Below are 24674 nucleotides of genomic sequence, written 5' to 3' on the forward strand. Positions count from 1 at the left end.
GTGTGATGTGGTGAGTCCTGTTGGGCGGTTGGTCGTCCTGGCCTGTGATTGGCTGATTGGTCAGCCTGGATCCTGTGTGTTGTGTAACTGACTCAAACCGAATGAAGCTCACTTCTGCCAGAAACAGAAAAGAACTGCTGAAAACTCGTGATGATAAACTAACGGCTGATTCTGAACTGTGTTAAGTCACTGTCATTAAGATCTTTTATCAGAAACGTTTCAGTCATTAAATCTAAACGTGAGTTGTTTCTCAGAATCTGTGATTTTAGGTCAAAAAAAAAAAAACAGACATGAGACGAGTTGGACTGTTTCACTTCTTTTATACAAACGATACAAAGCAAACGTGGACAGACTCGTTCATCTGCCGCTGGTCGATCCAACTCTTTACTCTCAGTTCTGCTGCAGAGATTTTTCACTCTCTTCCACAAACCATGTCTCCGTCCCATCAGAGACATGGGACAGACGTCCGTCTGCAGCGTCCACGCCAAACTTCATAGGGATTTTTCAGGTTTTAGCCTTATTAACTGCCTGGTTCCTGCTGATCATTTTCCAAATCATTGATCAGGTTTTCGATTGATCATCGTTTCACGTGATCACTTGGAAAAACGTGTGCAGGCGTTCAGTTCACAGGTAAAACATGACGGACCTGAGCCGTTAGGACTGGACCGTCACAGCTTCTCCTCAGAAGTCTTTGTAATGCAGCAGCCTGGACAGAGACAGAGACAGAGACACACACGTCTCAGTGACGACTGAACATCAGATGAAATTCATCACAGAATAAACTGAATGTTTACACACAGCTTCTCACACTGTTACAATAATAATGAATAAAATAATCTGCTGCTGTCGTTGGCACGAAGGCTAACATGCTAGCATGCTAACATGAGCAGGTTAGTTATTCTAAGTGTTTTTTTGTGTTTGTTTTTATAGTAAAGTGCAGAAAATCTGACTGGATGTCTGACCTGAAGAGAGGGGCGTGTCCTTTGTTGTTAGCCAATGAGAAGAAGCCGCTGTGTGGAGAGAAGTCGAGGCAGCCAGCTCGATAAACTATCTTCTTCTTAGAGACGGGAAAGTTGGAGAAGACGCTGAGGCTGGGCAGGTGGACCTGAGGAGACAGAACCGGGTCAGGACACGGATCAGACACGGGTCAGGACACGGGTCAGGACACGGGGTTTGAGTTTTCTAACCATCAGAATCTTACCAGCCGTACGGCCTCGTCCTCGACTCGGGAGGCGATGGCAAGGATCTCAGAAGTGGGGTTAAAGGTCATGGAGGTTGCTGAGGTCAGAAGGTTCATCACCGCTTTCAGAGGCTTCGGATTGGCCAAATTTAGACACGCCTCCTGAGAGTAGATGTTGACCACGCCGGACTGAGACCTGAAACAGCCGGAAGACCAAACACTGAGTCCTGGTCTTTTGGTTTGTGACGCCTTGAAACAAAGGTCACGCCCCCTCACCTGTTCTGTGACGAGCTCAGGTACACACCACGTTTTATTGGAATCATTTTGTGTGTGGGCGTGTCTTACCCGCAGGCCAGGTACTGTCCGTTACGCGAGGCTGCGATGGACGTCCCCCTCACACAGCCATCATCTGTAAACCTGTTCATACACCGACTGCTGCGCATGTCCCACACATACACCTCCCCCTCCTCTGCACGCGCGCGCACACACGCACACGCACACACACACACACTAAGTCACTTGACTGACAGGAAGTTGATATGTGATATCACAGTCTCTTTGAACACTGTGGACTCACCTGAGTTGACGAAGACTTTGCCTCCGTCGTGGGAGAAGGCGACTCCGCTGACGTTACCGTTGATCTTCATACTGCGAACCACCTCCTTAGTCTGCGCACACACACACACACACAATTTGTTTATTCCATGTTAATAATTTTGTTTTACTGAACGTATTTTAGATCATCTCTGTCTTTCAGTTCATTTCATTTTATTCAAAACTTGTTTGTTTTCTTTGATTCTAATTTTCCTTGATGACTAAAATCAGCTGATCACTGAGGACGGACGCTGCTCAGCTTTCCTCCTCGCCACCGCCGCAGCACCGAGCTGCTGATGCTCCTGCAGCCACAGGACGCGGCCTCACCTTGAGTGTGAGCAGGTGCAGGTATCCGCCGGTCCCAGTGAGCAGCAGAGCGCCTCCTTCAGGACAAACTGAGAACTCCTTCACTCTGACTTCATTCAGACCTGAACAACAAACACCAACAGTTGTTTCCAGGCTTTTATTGTGAAAGATTTCAAGTCTGAAAACAGGTAGATGTCCACAGGTAGGGCTCAGTAGGACATCCGTTTACACATGGTGACCTCTGACCTCTGTCTCACCTCTGACTGAGTGAACAGGTGCGACTCTGCCCTCCATCATGTCGTACAGGTAGAACATCTTGTTCCTCAGGCTGGTGGCGATCACCATCTCCCCGTCCAGGCTGAACTGAGCCTTGTGGACGGGGAATCGTTCCAGGTGGATGCTCTGGATCTTCGGGTTGGTCTTCCCGTCCACCTGCAGATACAGAGACACAAGCCTTTATCACATGATCTGTTCCACCTGACCTCGGATCCTTGCCGGTGGATGTCAGAGAAACCTGATTGGCTGTCTGCACCTGAAAGAGGGAGACTGATTGGTCTAGGCCAGCCGTCATGACGACCTGAGCGGAGGGGTGGAACTGGATGGTGGTCAGTCTGTCCTCTGATGGACGAGCGCTGTTGGCGTGAAGACACTTCTTCATCTGAGACAGGAGTGAAAAAAAATAAACAAACATCATCACTGTCACCAGCAGGGGGCAGATTTCACCGTCACAGGGGACACAATGACTGACCCTCAGGATGCCGCTGGGCAGACTGTCTGAAGACGCCACAAAGTTTCCCGTCCTCCTCAATAGGTCATCCTCCTCCTCCTCCTCCTCCTCCTCCTCCTCTTCATCAGCAGCAGCAGCTTCGGGATCACAGACAGACTCAGTGTGGTTTGAACAGAAACTGGAGCTTCACGAACATCGTTAACATCCTGGTTCTATGGTCCTACCTTTCTTCTTCTTGACGCTGGTCTCTGCCCAGGACGGAGCTCCTCCCATCGACTTCTGAAACCTGAAACACGGCAGGTTCAACACCACAGAGAGAGCACAGGTGAGAGCGGACAGGTGAGAGAGCGGACAGGTGAGAGCGGACAGGTGAAAGTGTTCAGGTGTGTGTTCAGGTGTGTTTTCACTCACTGCTCCCTCATCCTCTGCTGTAGTTTCTGTTTGGACATGGTGGACTCGGCCTCACCTCTGATCAGGTCTCTGCGGAAACGATGCTTCATGTCCACCCTGAAACACGGACAGAGATGTAACACCTGCGTTACAGAGCGACAGCAGCAGGTGAGACGTGCTTCCTGCCCTCAGCCGACACATCGCTGTGCAAAAATCCAAAACCTGATCTCACACCGAACCACAAACAGAAGACAACAGAGGCCAGGACTGTGACGTAGGACCTGTGGGACCGGAGTCAGCATGAAGCAGATTCAGTTCCATGTGTCGGGTCGTTGTCCACACAGCCTCCCTGACTCTAAAGCAGGGCGTTCGTCTTCCCTCCATGAAGCTGAGCGAGGACGTTTCAGTACTGTGAGTCACAACAAACGAGACGCACGAAGAACCGAACACAGACCGACCGAGGAGAGAGCACCGTCATCACAGCCGCAGTGACGCTCCAACACACACACACAACACAACACACAACACAACACAACACAACACAACACACACACACAACACACACACAACACAACACAACACAACACACACACACACAACACACACACAACACAACACAACACACACACAACACACACACACACAACACACACACAACACAACACAACACAACACACACACACAACACAACACAACACACAACACAACACACAACACCACACACAACACAACACAACACAACACAACACACACACAACACACACACACACAACACAACACAACACACAACACAACACACAACACCACACACAACACAACACAACACAACACACACACACACACAACACAACACACACACAACACACACACACAACACAACACAACACAACACACACACACAACACAACACACACACAACACACACAACACAACACAACACAACACAACACACAACACAACACAACACAACACAACACACACACACAACACAACACAACACACACACACAACACAACACACACACAACACACACAACACAACACAACACACACACAACACCACACACAACACACACACACACAACACCACACACAACACAACACACACACAACACACACACACACAACACAACACAACACAACACACACACCACACACACACAACACAACACAACACAACACACACAACACAACACACACACACAACACAACACACAACACAACACAACACAACACACACACACACAACACACAACACAACACAACACACACACAACACACACACAACACAACACAACACAACACACACACACAACACACAACACCACACACAACACAACACAACACAACACACACACACACAACACACACACAACACAACACAACACACACACAACACACACACAACACAACACAACACAACACAACACAACACAACACACACACCACACACACACAACACAACACAACACAACACACACAACACAACACACACACACAACACAACACACAACACAACACACAACACAACACAACACAACACACACACACACAACACACACACAACACAACACAACACACACACAACACACACACAACACAACACAACACACACACACAACACAACACACAACACAACACACAACACCACACACAACACAACACAACACAACACAACACACACACAACACACACACACACAACACAACACAACACAACACAACACACACACACAACACAACACACACACAACACACACACACAACACAACACAACACAACACAACACACACACACAACACAACACACACACACACACAACACAACACAACACACACACACAACACAACACACAACACAACACACAACACCACACACAACACAACACAACACAACACAACACACACACAACACACACACACACAACACAACACAACACAACACAACACACACACACAACACAACACACACACAACACACACACACAACACAACACAACACAACACAACACACACACACAACACAACACACACACACACACAACACAACACAACACACAACACAACACACAACACCACACACAACACAACACAACACAACACACACACACACAACACACACACAACACAACACAACACACACACAACACACACACAACACAACACAACACAACACACACACACAACACAACACACACACAACACACACACACAACACAACACAACACAACACAACACACACACACAACACAACACACACACAACACACACACAACACAACACAACACAACACACACACCACACACACACAACACAACACAACACAACACACACAACACAACACACACACACAACACAACACACAACACAACACACAACACCACACACAACACAACACAACACAACACAACACACACACAACACACACACACACAACACAACACAACACAACACAACACACACACACAACACAACACACACACAACACACACACACAACACAACACAACACAACACAACACACACACACAACACAACACACACACACACACAACACAACACAACACACACACCACACACACACAACACCACACACAACACAACACAACACAACACACACACACACAACACACACACACACAACACACACACAACACAACACACACACAACACACACACAACACAACACAACACAACACAACACACACACACAACACAACACAACACACACACACAACACAACACACACACAACACACACAACACAACACAACACACACACAACACCACACACAACACACACACACACAACACCACACACAACACAACACTCACTCTTCCTCCAGCTCGTCATCCTCATCCACCCAGGCGGCTTTTCTGGATGGTCGGAGCTGCAGACGAGCCTCGTTCTCATCCTCTGATTCACCGGACTCCTGGACCTCGTCCTCCAACAGCGTCTCATCATCCTGCTCAGAGACAGGACACGAGGTTTCAAACACAGGCTCTGATGTGAACAGCTGAAGTTACAACCCTCTGGCACGGCAACGCATTCAGAAATACCAGCTCGTGATGTCGATGTAAACCCCACACAGCAAACTCTGAGTTAATTCAAATAAAAGTCCTGTAAACGTTTCAGCTTCTTCTCTGTTCGCGCTCTGACACTTTGTTTTCAGGCACTAAAGGAAAATACAGATCAGTAGTTAGCAAACTTCCGGTCTAAGTTGAGTGAAGCTTTACCAGAAAGAAGTGAAAATTATTTAAACTTATCGTATTTTGCCCTAAAACGCAGGTGATTTATCCACGACTAAGAGAACTTTAAATTAGCACATTTATGAAGGGAGTCTGGTAAGAACGTTACCTCCACCAGTCTCTCCACCAGCTCGTCCTCCGCCCCGAACACCAGCTCCTCCAGCAGTTTCACCGAGCTGTCCTTCTGTCCCAGCACCGCCAGACTCCTCACGTTCTTCTGCCGTTTTTCTTCTTCTTTTTCTGGGTCAAACGTGGGCGGTCGAGCTCTCTTCTTCGGTCCTCTCTCCTCCGTCACAGGCAGTTTGATAACGTTCACGTCCTCCATCTTTTCAACTGCCGGTTGAACCAAACTCCTAAAAGAAAACTAAGAATTTATCACCAACCACAGAAACAGTATTTTCACTCCACATACAGAAGCTGGTGTTTGCACACGAGGGTCCTGTTTTTTTAATCCCTGTGAAATCACGTGCTTCCGGAAAGGCAACCTTTGAACCTGGAAAAATAAAAGTCTGCCACCAGGTGTTCAGAGACTGAACTACAGCCTGCCGCATTAAGAATTTTCAAAATAAAACCTGACTGTTGTGGTCCTTCAATCTTTATAAAAGATTGGTATGAAAAAGTTTTTGATTTATGTAAAAAGTGAAATTTTGAAGTTTCCAAGATTCTTAACTTACAGGGGACTTTATGAAAGAATCTAAATGAGTTTGCCCAGTGAAGCAGATCATGGACGTATTCAGGAGAAATGATGAAAACTATGATTGTTTTCACGTGTCTCAAAAATTTGAAACTTCAGCTCAAGAGTTGTTGTTTTTGCAGTGACACTGGAGCCAAACACAAACAGGAGGACATGGTTCCTGAACAGAAAACAAAACCATTTTTAGGTGTTGATCTTTTAATCTGTGCAGGTTTAATTCGACTTAAAGACAGAAAGAGGAAACAGAACGGGTAAATGATGGAAGGTTTATTTCAGAGGTCGGACAGTGAGAGCGAGCATGCTGTTAAACTGGGACTCAAACACACCACCAGTCCCAGTTCACATCTAAAGCTACAGGACAGTCTGACACCGACGGTGATGTACAGTTCGCACCGCTGCAGACCGTCTGTCAGTCAGTTACTCACAGGTTTGTTTGTTTAGAAGCTTTTTACATTTTCTAACTGAAGAATCAGATTTACAGCAGTTTGTAAGGCGGAGCAGTGGTGGAGCGGCTGAGGTGAGAGGATGTCTGTCACATCCCAGTGCATCCTGGTGTCAGATGTTATACAATAACACAGTGAAGCTGTGGCTTTGTGAGAAAATCCTGATGAGATCATTTAAACTGAGACTCAGTTAAAATGATTTCAGCAAAGCTTCGTCGAAAAACAAGTGTTTTAGCTGAGTCTGAATTTTCTTCAGTTGATTTCAATTCTTTTTAAAATTCTTACACTTTGGAATTATTCATGTTTTACTCCTGTATTTCAACATTCCTCCTTTTTTCTACCTTTCGGGCATTTGATGATTTCAAGGATGAGAAACCATCCTGACGGAGGTGAGTGGAGGTGGATGAAGGTGGAGCTGCAGATCCAGTGAAGAAGACCAGCTCCGATCACAAAATAAAAGCATCGCTAATCATCACTGAAATCAGCTCAGAAACCGTAACGTTACACAGCAAAGTGCTGTCACATGACACACAGAGGAACTGTGGGTAAAAATGTGTGATGATCAGTGTGAGAAGCTGCTCTGAAACCATGAACGTGACAGTGATCGGGACAAAACTGGAGACTGTGCCAAAGTTTTACTAAACGGAGAAAAAAGAAAATGTGACGAGAGAAAAGATTTCAGTCTCATCATAGTCCAACATATTCAACCTTTTTCTCTGTAGAATTAAAACTTCTGACTGTTCATAATAATAATGTCTGATATTACAGGTTCACTCTCAGCACGTTGAGAACTGTTGAGATCAACTTTCATGCAATGATCCAGTTTCTTCACTTGCTGCTTTTCTTTTTCATGCAGGAAAATAAACTGAGCCTCTTTGAATGTTGGACGGACAGAGTCAGACCTCTGAGACACTGCGTTGGACCAGCAGGTTAGTTTGAGTTGACACTGATAAAAATCGTTAGTTGCAGAACTACTGAATTTATTCTCTAAACAACTTTTCCCTTAAAATTACATCTGAAAATTCTGATTACTGATTATTAGAACGTTCGGACATGACAACATGCTGTACCTGAACACGACTTTATCTTCAAACCTCGGCCAGTTTTCCCTGAACGTCAGTGAAGTGGACTCGTCAGTCCGCTTCGTGTCACCTGTAACTATCGGACACTGCTCGTAGGGACCTGAAGCGTCGCCGCCGTGTTGCTTAGACTCACAACTCAGATAAAGACGACATGCAACAAAGTTAGTGTTTAGTTACAGGAGGAGAGAAAGAGTCCAGGTGAGATTCCCCGGGTCACTTCAGCCTGTCTTGGCACTTGAAGACTTGACCTTGTCAGAAACCAATCTCTGTCCGAGCTGGGGTCGCACGCGGTCACATGCCACCAAAATAAAGCACGTCACATCGCTCACATCACCAGGACAGGTGTGTGTAATGATGACGCAGGTGAGTTGAAGTATTTACAGATGTTTTCATCCTGCTGTAAAACAAACATCATCCAAACTTCAGATCCAGATCCAGATCCAAGTCCAGGTCCAGATCCAGGTCCAGGTCCAGGTCGTTGAAGGACAGGTGGCTGAGATCAGTGCGAGTCTGTGTTCATGGTTTATCTGGAGCACTGATTCAGGAACATTAAAGGAGCAGTTCCACATTTTGGTAACTTCCTTTGTTGAGTGAGATGTTCGGAGCTGCAGTCAGGACCTGGTTAGCCTAGCTTAGCATAAACACTGTCCATAATAAAAGGATGTTTGCACTGCACAGCATTAAAGGTAAAGCCAGGTGTTCACCCTGATGAGGCGAAGCTGCAGTGAATGTTTTATGTTGTGAGTGTTTACCTGCTGATTCTTACCTGTCATGTAAACAACACACCTGTTTCTGTAATCAGTGTACGGGATCAGAGAAACCTCAGGTCATCATTACACGGAGCGACGCGTCCTCGTATTTAAAACAACACAAGACTAAATAACTCACGATGTGAAGAAAACTCCACTCTGACTGTCGTCCCCCCAGAACACGTCCCAGTCAGGACCAGCACAGCGTCTCCGCCCACCTCAACAGCTGGACCGTCAGGTACAGGGCAGAGATCTGATCACAGGTACTGCAGGTACGGACGTGAGAGTCTTCCAGGACTGACGGGACAGCATAGTCTTCTAGTCTGACATCAAAGGCAAAGAGAAGGAGGAGGACACAGTAACAACACGTGGGACGGCAGCAACAACAGGATCAGCATGAAGAGTTGCTGCGTGAGACGGATCATGGACGAGATGAAAGCCAGCGAGCGAACAGAGTTCAGCTGTGAGATCCTCAAACGACAGCTGCTAACCACACACAGCGTCCCACAGGCGTCCCACAGGCTAACGTTAGCTTCTTTAGGCTAACGCAGCTCATGACACAGAACCTTCACAGAGCAAATTCCTGGTCCTGTGACGTCCCTACAGGTAAACACGTTCCCTGGTTACCAGGGTAACCTGGTTTCTCTAAGTAAGCAGACTTTATGAGTGATGTAAACACTCTGATTCATCCACCTTCCACCTGTACCTGGAAACAGGACGTGACATCAGTCCTCTCTGAGACTCAGGTTCATTTATTACACCTCCGTCCAAAACCTGAAGAATCCTGTCACTAAAGGACCCTGCAGCAACTTTCAGCTCCAAAACTGTTCACGTGTCAGACTCTGCTTCCACATCCTCAGGTGGTCAGACAGGTGACGAGCTGCTTGTTGCTCTTGCAAAAAAGAAAAAGTGCAGGTGCGAAAAATAAAACTAACGGGTGATGAATTCCAGAGACGAGGAGCAGGCGGCTCCTCCGGCCGGATTCTAGCTTCAGAGTTTAAATCCTTTTTCCTCTGATGAACTTCCTCCTCTTCGTTCACACTTCCTGTCAGACACAGGATTGGTCAGTCTGTCTCTGTCAGGCAGACCATCAGCCAATCAGCTGTGAGCGTGGATGACACAGTGATGAAGGAGTTGAGGATGATGAAGCTGGACGCTGCAAATGTCTTCAAACAGGATGGAGGATGTTGTGTTTATACATGTGTGTGTGTGCGCGTGTGTGTGCGCGTGTGCGTGTGTGTGCATGTGTGTGCGTGCATGTGTGTGCGTGCGTGTGTGTGTGTGTGCATGTGTGTGTGTGCGTGTGTGTGTATGTGTGTGTTCGTGCGTATGTGCGTGTGTGTGTGCGCGTGTGTGTGTATGTGCGTGTGCGTGTGTGTGTGTGTGTGCGCGTGTGCGTGTGCGTGTGCGTGTGTGTGCGTGTGTGTGTGCGTGTGTGTGTGCGTGGTCCAGCTGTGTCGTGGTTTTCATGCTTCACCTCCCGACAGGAGGAAGTGGAGGAGCTCCTCTCATCACTGGAACAAACAAAATAAACAACATTAAAAGTTTTATCTTGAATCTTTTTGTTTTTTAAAAACACTGAGGACATTTTGTCCTGAGCGTGGCTCCAAAATAAAGGTTGTGTTGTTACATATATCTGAATCTATCATCTGTACGGTGGCCTTTTAAGGACATCTCCACGTTTAAGTTTAAGATACACACCAAGAACCCTCTGTGTTTAAGTTCATGCAGTCTGTGTGTTTAAAGCTGGAGACAGGACATGTCTGAACAGGGACTGGATTTGTCCTCGCCGTGTGGGGGTGTCCTGAAGTGTCTTCAGTCATTCATTCCCTCTGACACCTGCCTGCAACACTAGCTCAGGTCCAACCAGCTGTACGTCCCATGAATGACGTTTTCTACCTGTCGAATCCTGATTTTTCAGTAAAGAGAAACCTGCTTCTAACCGTTACACATTTTCAGGAAGTTTGAATGGAAAACTGCATTAAAGAGCTGGAGACACTGAGGACAGAAGGACGAGTCAGCAGCAGTGAGCAAAGCTAGCGTATGAACAGACCAGTGTGTGCACCTCTGCTGGCCTTGCTGGGGTAGATCTTGGTGAAGTGTCTGTACTCGTCCGGAGGAGGGAAATCGTCCAGAGGGTGAAACGAATACTTGGACTCGAAATCATCTGCAGGAGAAGAAGAGACGTCATTTCTCTACTGTACCATTCATCTAACCATCTTCTGTTTATTCAGATGTGAACGACAGAGCTCAGCCGCTCTCATACACACTTCGAGGTGCTGGAGGACGAATAAAGGAAAAGAGGAGGAGAAAACTGGTGGAGGGAAAGAACGAAGGCACGAGGAGACGGAGTGGAACCTGAGACAGAAACTAACCATCGACACTGAAGAATTACAGGACAAATAAAACCTCTGAGCTCCTGGTTATCATCTGTCACATGGATGAACAAATATTCCATTCTAAAGATCTCAGTCTCATAAACAGGTGAATGTCTAACAGTGACATCTGATCACTAACTGAGAAACTAATCAGCAGATTAATCAATACAGGAAACACTGCTGGTGTGTTATGTTCTGGTGTGGGATGGAGAGACAGACCGACTCACCGACGAACGAGCGAGGGATGGAGGAGGAAGAGGAGTGTCCGTTACGGAGAGGAGGGGGAGGAGGAGGAGGAGCAGCTGGGGTGCGGGTGGGCGGGGGAGGAGGTTTTCCTCTGGCTGGGGGGTCAGAGGAGAGGGAGGGGCTACCATGTGTCCTGTAAGGAGGAGGAGGAGGGGCTTCTCTGCCCCCCGCCCTGGAGGACGATGACTGGACTGGAACAGGAGGAGCTGAGGAGAGAGATCAACACAGGTGATCAGTACAGGTGATCAGTACAGGTGATCAGTACAGGTGATCAACACAGGTGATCAACACAGGTGATCAGTACAGGTGATCAGTACAGGTGATCAACACAGGTGATCAGTACAGGTGATCAACACAGGTGATCAACACAGGTGATCAACACAGGTGATCAACACAGGTGATCAATACCATAAACCATAAAACTATTACTAATGAAATATAAATAATAAAATATAAAGTAATGAAATGAACAAAATAATTTATATAAATAATATTTATATAAAATGTAAAAAGAAAAATGTGAATAACGAAGGTTTTTAAAAATGAAATAAAACAACAGTTAAAGTATAAAATTAAAAATTAATGAAAAAGTTCAAATGGCAGAAATTATTTTCCAAAAGAAAAAGATGCGATAAGATGCAATGCACCTTTACAACAGGTAAATGCATCTGTCACAGTTTCACCCACAATATACAGAAAATATCAAAAACATAAAGAATCAGATCAAAAATTAGAAATACAAAATAAAAATAATGAAAATATTTAATAAAGTCACAAAAAATAAATATAAAAAATTTCTCATTTGTTATGACAAAGTCAGCTGTCTCCCTCACCTGCTCCTCTACCTGGTGGCTCTCTGACAGGGGGTGGTGGCCTGTTAGCACCCTGCTGGGAGGGGGTGGGAGAGGCAGGGGGAGGAGGTGGGGCCGGGCCTCTGGTGGGGGTGTGGCCTACAGGTGAGGGGGCGGTCCTCTTGTTGCTGAGGGAGTTGTGACGTTGTGGCAGGTCAGGTGCTGCCTCGCCGCCGCCACCTGTTGGACCGTTGGCAATGCGGTAAGGTGGAGGGGGTGGGGCCAGAGAGGAGGAGGAGAGTGTGGAAGAGGCGGGGTTACCTCCAGAGGTGGGAGGGCGTCTGCTGTTTCCAGGAGATGGGGGAGGTTTGGAGGGGAGGGGCGGGGTGTTGTTAGGAGTTGGAGGGAGTGGCTTCTCTCTGTTGTAAGAGGAGGCAGAGGAGGGAGGAGAGGGGGCGTTACCACGGCGACAAAGGGGAGGAGGGGGAGGAGGGGCGGAGGAGGAGTGCTTCATGCCAGTGGAGGGGGAAGAGGCAGCAGAGGACGGGGAGGAGGGAGAGGGAGAGGACGACAGGTTGGGGAGCGAAGGACGCTGGGAGCGACTCGTCTCCAATGGCGATGAAGCCTGAGGGGAGGGGCTCTCTGCGTCGTCATGACGATGACTGGGGGGGCGGGGAGCGGCGGCTCGGGTGGAGGGAGAACGTCCAGAGGAGCCATCTGAAATAAATAAAAATAATAATAAGACATTAAAAAAAGAAAAAGAAAAGTCAATAAGCTAAAACATCATGATAAATAATAAAAGAAAATAACTACATATTAATGGAAACCAATGAGTAAAGCAGAACATTATACAGTTAAAAAAAAAACAAACAGTTCCTATAAACGTGTAAATGAAGAAGCACAAAATGCAAAAAGAACATGGCAGAACCCCTCACCTCCCACTGGCCTCAGTTTGGGAACTCCGCCTGTGAACAGTCCTCCGATTGGTGGAGCAGAACCCAGCGGGCTTGCTGCTCCGCCTCCACTGGCTCCTCCTGTTGCTGCTCCGCCTCCTTTGGGCTCTGAGAACCACAACCATTTGACAGGTGAGCGAGGGCTCCGCCTCCCAATGAGATGATGTCACTACACTACACTGACACTACGATGACATCACAGACCGTATGAAGGGACGTGTGAGGGTGAGGCGGGATGCAGGTGAGACCAGGTAACTACATCAAACTGTGTTTGAGGAGGCGAGGTGCAGTGAGATGAAGTGAAGTGAGATGTTAAAGATAAATGAAGTGTTTACGCTCCCACGCAGCTCCGATGGTCATCGACAGCACAACATGAGCGACAGACAAACAGTGGAAAACACGTTTAATCAGAATCAGCGAGATCATAGGTGATGACGGCTGCACAGTCACTCAGTCCTCATTCAGAACTCCACTTAAAAAACCTGAGTTTTAAGTCTCAAAATAAACCTTAAGTAGATTCTATCCATTAATTCTGGTCTTATTTTTAGTTCAGTGCTTTTTCCACAGTCAGAACAGATAAATATTCAAATATTCAGACAGAGAAACTTCCAGAAGGACAACCATCACTGCAGCTGCATCATTGCAGGGATCCTCTGGTCTGATGAAACCAAGGCTGAGCCGCCTGGCCTTAGGTCTTAGCCTCATCACCCAGGCCCATCCCAAAGGTGGAGCACGGTGGGGGCAGCATCAGCTGTGGGGGCGGGAGACTGTTCAGGGCTGAGAGGAACTGAACAGAACCAAGTACAAAGATATCCTTAATGAAAACCTGGTCCAGAGCAGGACCTCAGACTGGGCCGCAGGGTTGATGCTAAGCTCAGCACAGGAGGAGAGCAGGACGGATCCTATCCAACCTGAAACTCCCTGAATCCAGGTGTGCAGAGGTTGTTGTGTCTGCAGCTTAGTACTGAGCACAGTGTCTGAATACTTCTGTCTGCGATGTTTCCGGGTTTCCTTCTGAATGACGTCTGGTTACTCCCTCGGTCTGACGGCAGACGGAGGGAGGTTCTTACAGCCTGGTCTGGAGTTTCAGGTGACAGGTGCTGTGACAGTGCTGGTTTGTTTCCGACCTGCCTGATGGTCGACTGCCTGTCTCTTCTTTTTATGGATTAACGGTGAATAAAAATAAGACCAGAGTTGAAGCTGCAGGACCTTCTAGTGCTGTGCAGCCGTTCCGTAGCTTCATACTGTCTGTGTGATGATCAGAGGCGTCTGCCACCCAGTCACGTGTTACGCCTCCACTGCAGGTGAACAGTATGCAGGTGAGCCGAGCACACTTCCATCTGATCATCAGGCCGCTCAGCACAGCCATGTTTACAGCTGGGTGAGCTCTGTGCCACTGAGGAGGACCGACAGAGTTTCATCACAAACTGCTGCATCATCTCTGTGATCATGATGTCCGTCAACCTGGATTCATATAAACAGGGTGGCCAAAACATTAGGAACACCTCTCAGTTTACCCCAATGCAGTTCAACAGCTCCACAAATCACAGCCTCCAGAAGCACCACAAAAATAAATCCACATCCTGTGAGACAGGTGATCTCCGACAGGTGAGGTGATCATCACACTCAGGAAGGAGGATTTACCACAGGCCTGTCGGTTGATTGTTTCCATTAGTCATTTTTTCTTGATTAATAGTTTGATCTATGAAGTGTTAGAAAACACTGAAAAACACTCATCAGAAGTCCTGAGAGCCCCAGGTGACAGAGCCCCAGGTGACAGAGCCCCAGGTGACAGAGCCCCAGGTGACAGAGCCCCAGGTGACAGAGCCCCAGGTAATACAGATATCCAGTTTACTGTGATAGAAGACACAATTTGTGAAGCTGGAATCAAAGGATTTCTTTTGCCATTTTTACTTAAAGTGCTGATTTGCAGCAGAGTTGCTCAGCTGATATTGTTCTTGTTCTGCTGTTCAAACAGTAAATCCTCAGTGTCTGAGGAGCTGCAGCATAAAAACCACAGGACAAACGAATCTGGAATGAAACTCTGTCAGTAAACTGGACAGCAGACGTTTTTCCTGCCCATTAACTGACGCAGTTCAAACAGCAGCTCTGCAGGAAGCTACAGGATCTGTTCTAACCAGCCGCTCCCTCACCTGTCCATCAAATCCACACACAACAGTTTGATGCACTGATTTTAATCTGCACTAGTATAAAATGACAATATTTAAATCCAGACATCCAAACTCATAAGAGACCGGCAAAGAAAGAAAACACAAGAGAAATTAAAGCAGAAATATGAATATAAATCATTAGTGTAAAACACAAATAAAACCAACGCATCAGATGTGGAGGGACAGTAAAGAAGGGAACAGAAACAAACATGAACAAACAGCGTAAAGTCCTGATATTTGTTTCATTTCAAAGACGGAAACTGAGCGATACACGTGATAGTGAATGTGAGACATGTCATCGGACTCGATCAGTGCTGCACAGGCTCATGCTCTCAACTGATTTACTGAGGTTTACTGACTGTGTCCTGCTCAAAACCTGACACTCAACAATATGACAGTGTTTTTAGTTTGTCCTGAGGGTGGCGCTAGAGAAAAACTCATGGAGTCAGGAATCATCCTCTCTGGACAGATTTCATCCAAATCTGAGCAGAGGTTGGTCTGAGAACGAAAGTATTGCTGCGTTGCAATACGGTACACGGGCAACACGGGCAACAGGGGCAACTTACGGCTTCACCTACCAAGACGTCGCCTCCACATTAGCCCCTGGACCTGAGGCAAACTGCTCTGGATAATTCAACCTGTAAGCTTCCATCTACCTCCGCAACAGCCTTAGTTTGGCTTCGCAGCGCGGACTGAAGCTCCCTGCTGTCGCACGCTTGCACTACAGCGAGCCGCGTACTGCGACGACCCCAGCTGCCCGAACGCAAACTGCTGAACATCGTGACCAGATGGAGCAGTGCCCACAGTATGCTCCAGCAGTTAATACAGTTTAGATAAATGTGATCAGTGTCAACGGGTTTGTCAGCTCAGTGAACAATGATGGAACGACCCTGCCCGTTATCAGGTTACCCAGGTGGAACACAGCACGGTGTATTTTCAGCATTTCTTCAAAGATTTTGAGTAAATGATGTTGAGCATTGCAATATAGTCATTTCTATATATCGTTATTATATCGGTATCATATCGACCTGTAGCACACTGCACGCTAACACATGACTGAAAGTAAGTCACATCATTTTAAGCAGCTACGTCTCAGTCTGATCGTCTCTGAGTCAAATCATTGCATCAAACTGTCATTTAACAAACACTGACAACTGCTTTTTAGGTGTGTGAGGTTTTGGAGTCTGTCTGATTTATTTCCAAAAATGGGAATAATGTAATAATTAGTGTGAACATCTGAGAGTGGTATTCAGGTCTGGAGCTTTCCTGTGGACAGGAAACATGGCGGCTGTGTAGCCTGACCCTCAGCCTCCTGCAGTTAGCCTCTAGTATCAGAGAAGGTTTGTTGTCTTACTCTCTAAGGACAGAGCAGAGCTCTTTTCCCCAGCCGTCGTCTTCTGCTCCTCAGACAGCGCCCCCTGCTGTTTAGGCTGGCTCTGCTGCTGATGTAGGTACTGGTATAAGCGAATGTATGGGTGCTCTGTGGGAGGTGTTTGGCTCTTTGGTGTTTGAGTCTTACTGTCGAGCAGCGGAGCGCTGCGGTCGTTCACCACCGACACCTTCCTCAGCTTGGTGCCTTTACAGATGTCTGACAGCAGAGCGCCCCGACCTCTGGCCTCCTCCCTGCTCAGCTTCGGAGGGGTGGTGTTGGCCTGGGGGGTGGGGTGAGAGTTACACCATCAGTCTACTAAAATCAAAATCCAAACCGGTGTGTTCTCACAGGACAGTTGGCAGGTACAAGTGCAATTTAAAGTAAAAAAAAATTTCTTCTGTCAATCATCTCAATTATTTTTGGTCAAATTATTATTAATTTAGTTTGAATTCTCGTCATTTCTGGTTGTCCAAATAAAAAAGTCATTAATGTACACATACAATTTTGGTTTGGAAAACTTTGTGTTGTCACCTGTCACCTGTGTGCGCTTTTTACAGTTCCTCGTCAAAAAAAGTACCAATCAGGTGAAAACTGGTGCAGGTGCACTGCAGATGAATATGTGTGTGTGGCTCCTCACCTGGCTGAATGTGGGGGGAGGCGGGGGTCCCCCTGGTGGAGGAGGAGGCGGAGGAGGGATGGGCATCCTGCTGCTGATCCAACACACACCTGACCACCCTGTAACATTCAAACATGACAGTAAACCAGGCTGCGATTATGAAAGGAGCTGCCCTCTGCACATCCAGCAGACACAGACCAACATAACCGAGACCAGGGGCACAGAAGGACGCAGCTGTCAGACGTGGACCAGACCAAGAACCAGACTCTACAGTTAAACGCCCAAATTCAGATTTCTGAAACATTTATTCTATTCGATAAATGTGGAGAAAAAGCTATTTCACTGCTGCTTTTCAGCTTCGCCCGGCTAGCTGAGTTAGCATGAAACACCATCAGCACCGGCCAGGCTCTGAGCTAGCGCCCCGGCCTCTGTGCTGAGCTTCACACCAGCTGTTTGGGTCAATAGTCAACATCTGTCCGAACGGATTCGCAGATATAAACTCGCCTGTCAGCTTAAACTGATAGTAAAATGCAGAGTTAGCTGCCCAGCTAGCCTAGTCTGCTAGCTGTGCGTTAGCATTAGCAGCGAATGTGTGCAGCATCACCGACGCATCCGGACCGACAGGTGAAATATATCCTACCTGCTAACGTCACCGGCTCTCTGCAGGCTAACTCATACTGTGAAGTGTCTGTGTCGGTGTTAAACTCCCAGGTGTGTTTCTCCTCAGAGCACCGTTAGCCGTTAGCCTCTCTGCAGCAGAGGCTGTTTCTTCTCTTCAGTCAACACGGGAGCACGTGACCTGAACGGGAGGACATGCGCCTCTGCAGCTGCACCTACCGCACCACCTGCACCACCTGCACCTACTGTAGCTGCTGTATCTAACGCAGCTGTAGTATTTAATGCATCCCCGTGATCGGCTGCAGCTGCTGCATTGTTGTTGGCTTGTACATGATTGTTAAATGTTTATATTTACAAATTTTACCTTTGTCTATTTCTTTGTGTCTATTCACAAAGAATCATCGATCCCACAGTGGGGAAAATTTACTTGTTAGGCGGCTCACAAGAAAAACAGGAAAACACTACTTCTTTTTCTGCGCTTTATCCTTTATAAAGTGCAGAAAAATAAGAAGTGTGCATGAAATGCAAGTACAACAAATGTGCAAAACCAGCTTGTTCAGTCTCTTCCTGTCCAGGAAATACAGTCTAAATAGTCTGAATCACTTTAATTTCAAGGACTTTTCTGTCATGCTTTTGGCTTGTTTAATGTTTTGCTAGAAATTTGCAATAGTTTTTTTTTTTCTAATTAATTATTGACTGGCTGAACAAGCCGTAACGCCAGCAGGTGGCGGTAATGCTGTTTAACGTAGGAGGGAGGAGCAGGAGAAGCGGAAGAAGAAAAAGCGAAACGTCATCGTAAACGGACCAATCAGATGACTCGTGGCGGGGATTTGAAAACAGAAATGGCTGAAGTCCGAGCGTAAGTCTCTGTGAAACTACTACATTTAACCTTAACTCTTCTCATTTAACACTTGCTCGGTGTTTTAAATGTTGCTGAACGTTCAGACTGAACCTTTCTGCTTCAAATGAACGACTCAAATGTGGGAAAACATGAGAAAAGCGAGGGCTGATCGAGAGCCGAGCTAACTGACCGAGCTAACTGACCGAGCTAACGCTTGTTGTTGTTTGTCTCAGCTGCTGGTTTTCAGATTGTGAATGTGAGATCAAGCGCGCCGTGTTACATGAATTGCTGTTGTGTGTCTGTTTGTTTGTATCAGTTTGTTGCAGCGCTGTGATCCGTCTCTGCTGGACCCCTGCGGAGACCCGGAGCAGCCGGACTCTGCTGAAGCAGCCAGGATGGTCCTCTACCTCACGGTCTGTCTGCAGAATCAGTATATTCACTCTCAGCCTCTCAGCTCTGATAGCGTGTTAGGCATTGCACTTAAAGACTTCACGCTGTTTGAAAGCCACTTTCACATTTTGTAAACTTGATTTTATTCATGAAAGGAAGTTTTTTTCCAAATCCACACCACACTGGACCAGGTCTAGATCAAAAACCATTATACTTAGATCTGGACTAGATTATCCCAGACAAGGTAAAGACTCGCTAAACACAGTTTCAGATTTGTCAGACCTATCTGGATCACATTAGACCGACCTTTGCATTTATCTGCTCACATGACTGAGGTGGCAGTGAGTCAGTGATCGTCTGATTGTCTTCTTCTATCAGCTATCACTTATCAGCTCTGTGTGTGTGTGTGTGTGTGTGTGTGTGTGTAGGACAGTCGTCGTGTTCAGAAGGTTTTGTGGCGTCAGCTTTTTGTTCTGGACTCCATGATGTCTCTACTTGAGGATCTGGAGTCTGCCCAGCAACTGGTGACGCGGACATGCCCCCCACAGCCTGGTACACACACAATGCACACTACACACACGGTACATACAGTACACACATGCAGTAGTGTTGTTGAATTACAGTCAGATTTAGTTTGACCATTCAGCTACTGAACTGGCCTAAACCCACACAGATACTGAGAGACTAAATGTTTTCCACAGTATCTGCTCATACTGTCTCAGCTTTATTTACCTCCACATAATAAAGCTACAACTACACAGTGTATACTCCATCTGCACAAAATGTTCAAATGGTTATACCTGTGTGTGTGTGTGTGTCTCTCTGTCTCAGAGGGTGGGGCTCGAAGCAGGTGGAAGGCTCTGAAGGTGGAGAGCAGGTCGGGGGTGGAGGAGACAGAGACTCTGCTCAGATCTCTGCAGGACAGAGTCCAACAGATCCACAACAGACGACACACACTCACACACCTAATCCAACAGCTGCACAGCAAGGTGTCAGCACACACACACACACACACACACACACACACACACACACACACACACACACACACACACACACAAGTAGGTGGGATGGTTTTAAATTCTGGGAGCTTCAAAGTTTGGAGTGGTTCCTAAGTGATTACAGTAGAGCTGTGAGGTGTGAGCAGGTGTTTCTCCTGGTTCCTGCATAAACAAAACATCAACAACTGTCAGAAAACACCGCAAACTCCGGTAAAAGTCAAAGCTTAAGAAGCTGTGGACAGAAAAACAGGGAGAAGTCCCAAAGTGCATTTTGACAAGAAGCATCCAATCACAGGGCTTAAAACTCTGTCACATGAACTGCTAACTGAACTGAACTGAAGATTAAATGGCTGAAAAAACTGAAAATTAGTTAAACAGACCAGTGTGTAGGATTCCCCTCACCCCTCCCCTGAACAGGAAAACCCCCACATCCTACCCACACCCTGCCCTTTGAATCAGCTCCCTGGAAAATTCTGGCAGAGAGTTGTTAATTCTCTGTAATCTCTCTAATTCTCTGTATTTTATAAATACAATACCCAGAATTCACTGCTAATGTTCATCCTCTCTCCTCTGCCTGTCTTCGCTCCTTGTCTCCTCTCCTCCTTGTTTTCCTTTCTTTATACTCATCTCCTCTCCCTGTCTCCTCACATACTTGTATCCTCTCCATCAAGTCTCCTTCTCTTCTTTTCCTCTTGTCTCCTTGTCTCCTCTTTTTGTCTCCTTCAGAAGCAGCAGTATGAACATCTGGAGGAGTCTCTACTGAAGGCCCAGAATGCATTGCGGTCATGTCATCGTCAGCTGACCCAGCTAAGGGTGGAGTCAGAGGCAGTGCTTGGTCAGCTGATCAGCTGGCAGCGACTCAGAGATGAGTGAGTGTCATCTGGTCATGTGATCCTTCAGGCAATCTGATTGGTCACTAATTAAGTTTCTTCACCTGTCAGGCTGCAGGTACACATCTCTGCCATACAGGATGTCATGCAGATCAACCTGCTGGCTTTCAACCAGTCAGAGCTGTGTGTGGAGCTCAGGCCACGCCCCTCCTCATGCCTTTCATCCAATGAGCTGGAGCCGTTGAAGCTGTCAGTCACCTGGAGCTTCGACGACCACTTCAGACTGCAGGTAACGCGTGAAGCTCACTGGAGATCTGAGTCCTGTGCTGTGTTAACCAGTTAACTTCAGGTTTAACTCTCAGGGTCACATCACCATGGTAACTAATGCTGCACAGCTAACCTGCTCTGGATCAGATCAAAACCAGCAGCCCAAACTACTGACCAATCAGATCACAGGAAACACTGAGTCATCAGTCCTACAGGATCCTGACAGGGACAAAAGAGTTTCCAGTGAAGTGCTGAATAATAAAGAGCGTCAGGTGTGTCTGTAGATGGGTGGATGTTTTTCCTGTTGGAGGTTTCCAAACAAACAGAGGGAGAGTTTCTCACTGAATAACTCCATCAGAAAGATTCCAGCTTCACCTGAACACAGATTCTTTAATGGGACAGAATTCCTGACAGACTGATTCCATCACTGCAGCTCAGAGTAACAGGAGGAGACGTTACCTGGTTTTACCTGCTTCACCTGTTCACAGTCATTTGTTCCTGTTCCTCTCCTCCTTGTCACCTCTTTCCTTCTCTCCGTGTCTCTTCTCTCCTCGTGTCTCCCCTGTCCTTGTCTCCTTGCCTCCCCTCTTCGTGTCTGTGCAGGTGAATGAGGGGACAGCTGGTCTGGTGGAGGACTGTCTCTCTGGTAGACGATCAGAGCTGAGCGCCGCCCTGCTGGAGGTGATGCAGTGCTACGTGGGTCAGGCTGATCTGCTGTCTGAGATCCAGTCCCTGAGATCCAGGTGAGCCTCCAATCCTGTGAAGAAGCAGTGATTTGTCTCTGTTCCGGACATTATTGTCCATCTTCTGTGTCTTTGTGATTCCAGTTTTGCCATCGACTGGCGTCCTGCTCAGCGTCTGCTGGTCTACCTGAAGTCGGCGTTGTTGGTGTGTCACCTGGAGGTGGAGGAGGGATACCCGAGGAGTGGACGAGCCCGACTGCTGTCGGTACGCAGAGACGGACAACCTGTGGACACATCTGGACTGAAGGTAATAACATACAAACACAAACCTTGTTCTAAAACGCAGCAAAAAACACGCAGCAAAAAAACGCTCTGAAAATGTTTTGGGGAGAGACAGTTCACTGAAAATGAACTAATCTGCCTGTCTCTGTCCCCTCTCTGTCTCTGCCCCCCCGCCCCCTCTCTGTCTCTGACCCCCCCGCCCCGTCTCTGTCTCTGACCCCCCCCGCCCCGTCTCTGTCTCTGCCCCCCGTCTCAGCCTCACAGAGCTGATCTCAGTCTGACTGACTGGTTGCTTTTCCTCTGCAGCAGTCCTCTCATCTGACACACCTAGCGTCCTTTGTCCACCAGGTCTCTCTCCTCACTTGATCTTTAAATTGATTTGTCTTTGTTCACCGGCCTGTTTGTCTTATACGCTATGTTTCTGTTTTCATATGATGTCACCGTGTAAATAAACCTTTTACCAGAAGCTCCTGAGCATCTTTGAGCTGAGGTGAGGCTTTTATTTTGTAAAGCTGTCCCAGCAGTGCTGCAGTGTGTCCACCAGGAGGCAGATTTTCTGTCTGTCTACCTGCCACCTCCCTCTGAGAGCCTCCCAGCATGCACTTCTGTGGTACACTGTGACATAACACACATGTACACGTGATTAGATGAGATGTCAGGAATCAGACGCATCATGTGTCTGAAACCAAACAGACTGAAAATCCAGGGTCCGATTCAAGGATGTGTAGTCCTCACGTGCTCAGGATGCACAGTGAAACACAACGTGACCAACGCTGTTCAACACTGTCCCAAAGAGACAACATGACAAAATGAAGACGACAAAAACAGGATCTAATGTCTAAAATCCTCAGGAAGCTGATCAGTTCATCAGCTGATCAACAGGAAAATAATCAAGTTGTTTACTCTGTGGCTTCAAGCTGTTTGCAGCTTTTCAGGTGTGAGGGCTTTTTCTCTGTTTCTGTCTGAACTGAGTCTGAGTTCAGAGACAGTGGACACACAACATTAATTACATTATTAGGACTTATTGTTGGGTACAGCTTACATTACATTACAAAGTCTAATACTGCAGAGACACTGAGGTATTGACATGGGACGTAGGACGTGTCCATTAACCGCTGACAAAGCTCCACTCTGCAGCACAAACAATTTGTAGGAGCCTGGACGGACTCGGACATCACAAACACCTGATGAAATAAAGCGAGGTGAGTTGTGTTGAAGGGTTAGGGGGTGAGGGTTGGGGTGAGGGGTTAGGGTGGGGGTTAGTGTTCTGGCTCCATGCAGCATCCACACACTGCACAGTGACCTCTGTTTTTAAAGCTATTACATAAGAAATCAGCAAACTACCAGGAAACCATGTGTGAATCAGTGTGTCCTCTGGAACTGGGACACAGCTCATGACTCCACCTGGTGCCTCCTGATTGGTTGGTGGGGCCGTTGAAGAATAGCAGCAGCTGACCAATCAGAGAGCAGAGTGGAAAATCGGTTATGAGGTTTGAGTTTGACCCACTTCTGATCCGTGTGACTCACTTTCTTGTGAGTCTGTGACTTAAAATCCTCCCTGACAGAAAGATTAGAGATGATGATGATGATTATTATCTCAGTGTAAAACTTCAGACATGATCTGCTTCTGTTTCCTGTCATTATAAAATGAATGTCTTTGTGTTTTTGGACACTTTTAGACTGAAGGACAGGTTTGAAAAATCAGTGAAAGAAAGAATGAGGTTTGGTTCAGAAGCTTCTAACATTTGCTGTGTTGATTACAGACCTGATTTCTTGATTGTTTTTATGCTAACAGCATTAATCATCTATACTTTAGCTTTTTAGAT

General features: G+C 46.9%; 3 protein-coding genes across 9 annotated transcripts; 1 reads left to right on the top strand and 2 right to left on the bottom strand.

The window, feature by feature from the left end:
- Positions 1-303: 303 nt before the first annotated feature.
- On the bottom strand, positions 304-6902 carry utp18 (UTP18 small subunit processome component). Of its 2 annotated transcripts, none has more exons than XM_041061859.1 (13): positions 6551-6902; positions 6028-6158; positions 3219-3314; positions 3032-3093; positions 2829-2941; positions 2613-2738; positions 2338-2512; positions 2102-2202; positions 1758-1848; positions 1526-1649; positions 1202-1376; positions 963-1105; positions 304-706 (listed from the first exon to the last, which is right to left on the bottom strand). In XM_041061859.1, exons 1-13 carry the CDS (start codon positions 6764-6766, stop codon positions 682-684), a joined length of 1578 nt encoding a protein of 525 aa, XP_040917793.1. In that variant the 5' UTR covers positions 6767-6902; the 3' UTR covers positions 304-681. The 2 variants fall into 2 exon arrangements, with proteins under 2 accessions (XP_040917793.1, XP_040917792.1); XM_041061858.1 differs by having other exon boundaries at positions 2829-2944.
- A 438-nt stretch (positions 6903-7340) lies between these two features.
- LOC121198042 (WAS/WASL-interacting protein family member 2-like) lies at positions 7341-18745 on the bottom strand. Of its 6 annotated transcripts, none has more exons than XR_005896313.1 (9): positions 18577-18745; positions 17958-18055; positions 17303-17600; positions 13760-13885; positions 12867-13541; positions 12015-12239; positions 11475-11576; positions 10830-10923; positions 7341-10641 (listed from the first exon to the last, which is right to left on the bottom strand). XR_005896313.1 is itself a non-coding variant. In XM_041061864.1 (8 exons), the coding sequence occupies exons 2-8, from the start codon at positions 18021-18023 to the stop codon at positions 10883-10885; spliced, it is 1533 nt and encodes a 510-aa protein (XP_040917798.1). In that variant the 5' UTR covers positions 18024-18055; positions 18577-18744; the 3' UTR covers positions 10743-10882. The 6 variants fall into 6 exon arrangements, 2 of the variants coding, with proteins under 2 accessions (XP_040917798.1, XP_040917797.1); XR_005896312.1 differs by having other exon boundaries at positions 11463-11576; XR_005896315.1 differs by having other exon boundaries at positions 17468-17600; positions 18577-18743.
- A 535-nt stretch (positions 18746-19280) lies between these two features.
- Positions 19281-23314, top strand: si:dkey-225f5.4. Its single transcript, XM_041061865.1, has 9 exons — positions 19281-19413; positions 19712-19808; positions 20214-20337; positions 20617-20774; positions 21513-21655; positions 21728-21905; positions 22487-22626; positions 22711-22873; positions 23105-23314. Exons 1-9 carry the CDS (start codon positions 19367-19369, stop codon positions 23168-23170), a joined length of 1116 nt encoding a protein of 371 aa, XP_040917799.1. The 5' UTR covers positions 19281-19366; the 3' UTR covers positions 23171-23314.
- The last annotated feature ends 1360 nt before the right edge of the window (positions 23315-24674 follow it).

The sequence above is a fragment of the Toxotes jaculatrix genome, chromosome 18 (genome assembly GCF_017976425.1).
Source record: "Toxotes jaculatrix isolate fToxJac2 chromosome 18, fToxJac2.pri, whole genome shotgun sequence".
Taxonomy (NCBI): Eukaryota; Metazoa; Chordata; class Actinopteri; family Toxotidae; genus Toxotes; species Toxotes jaculatrix.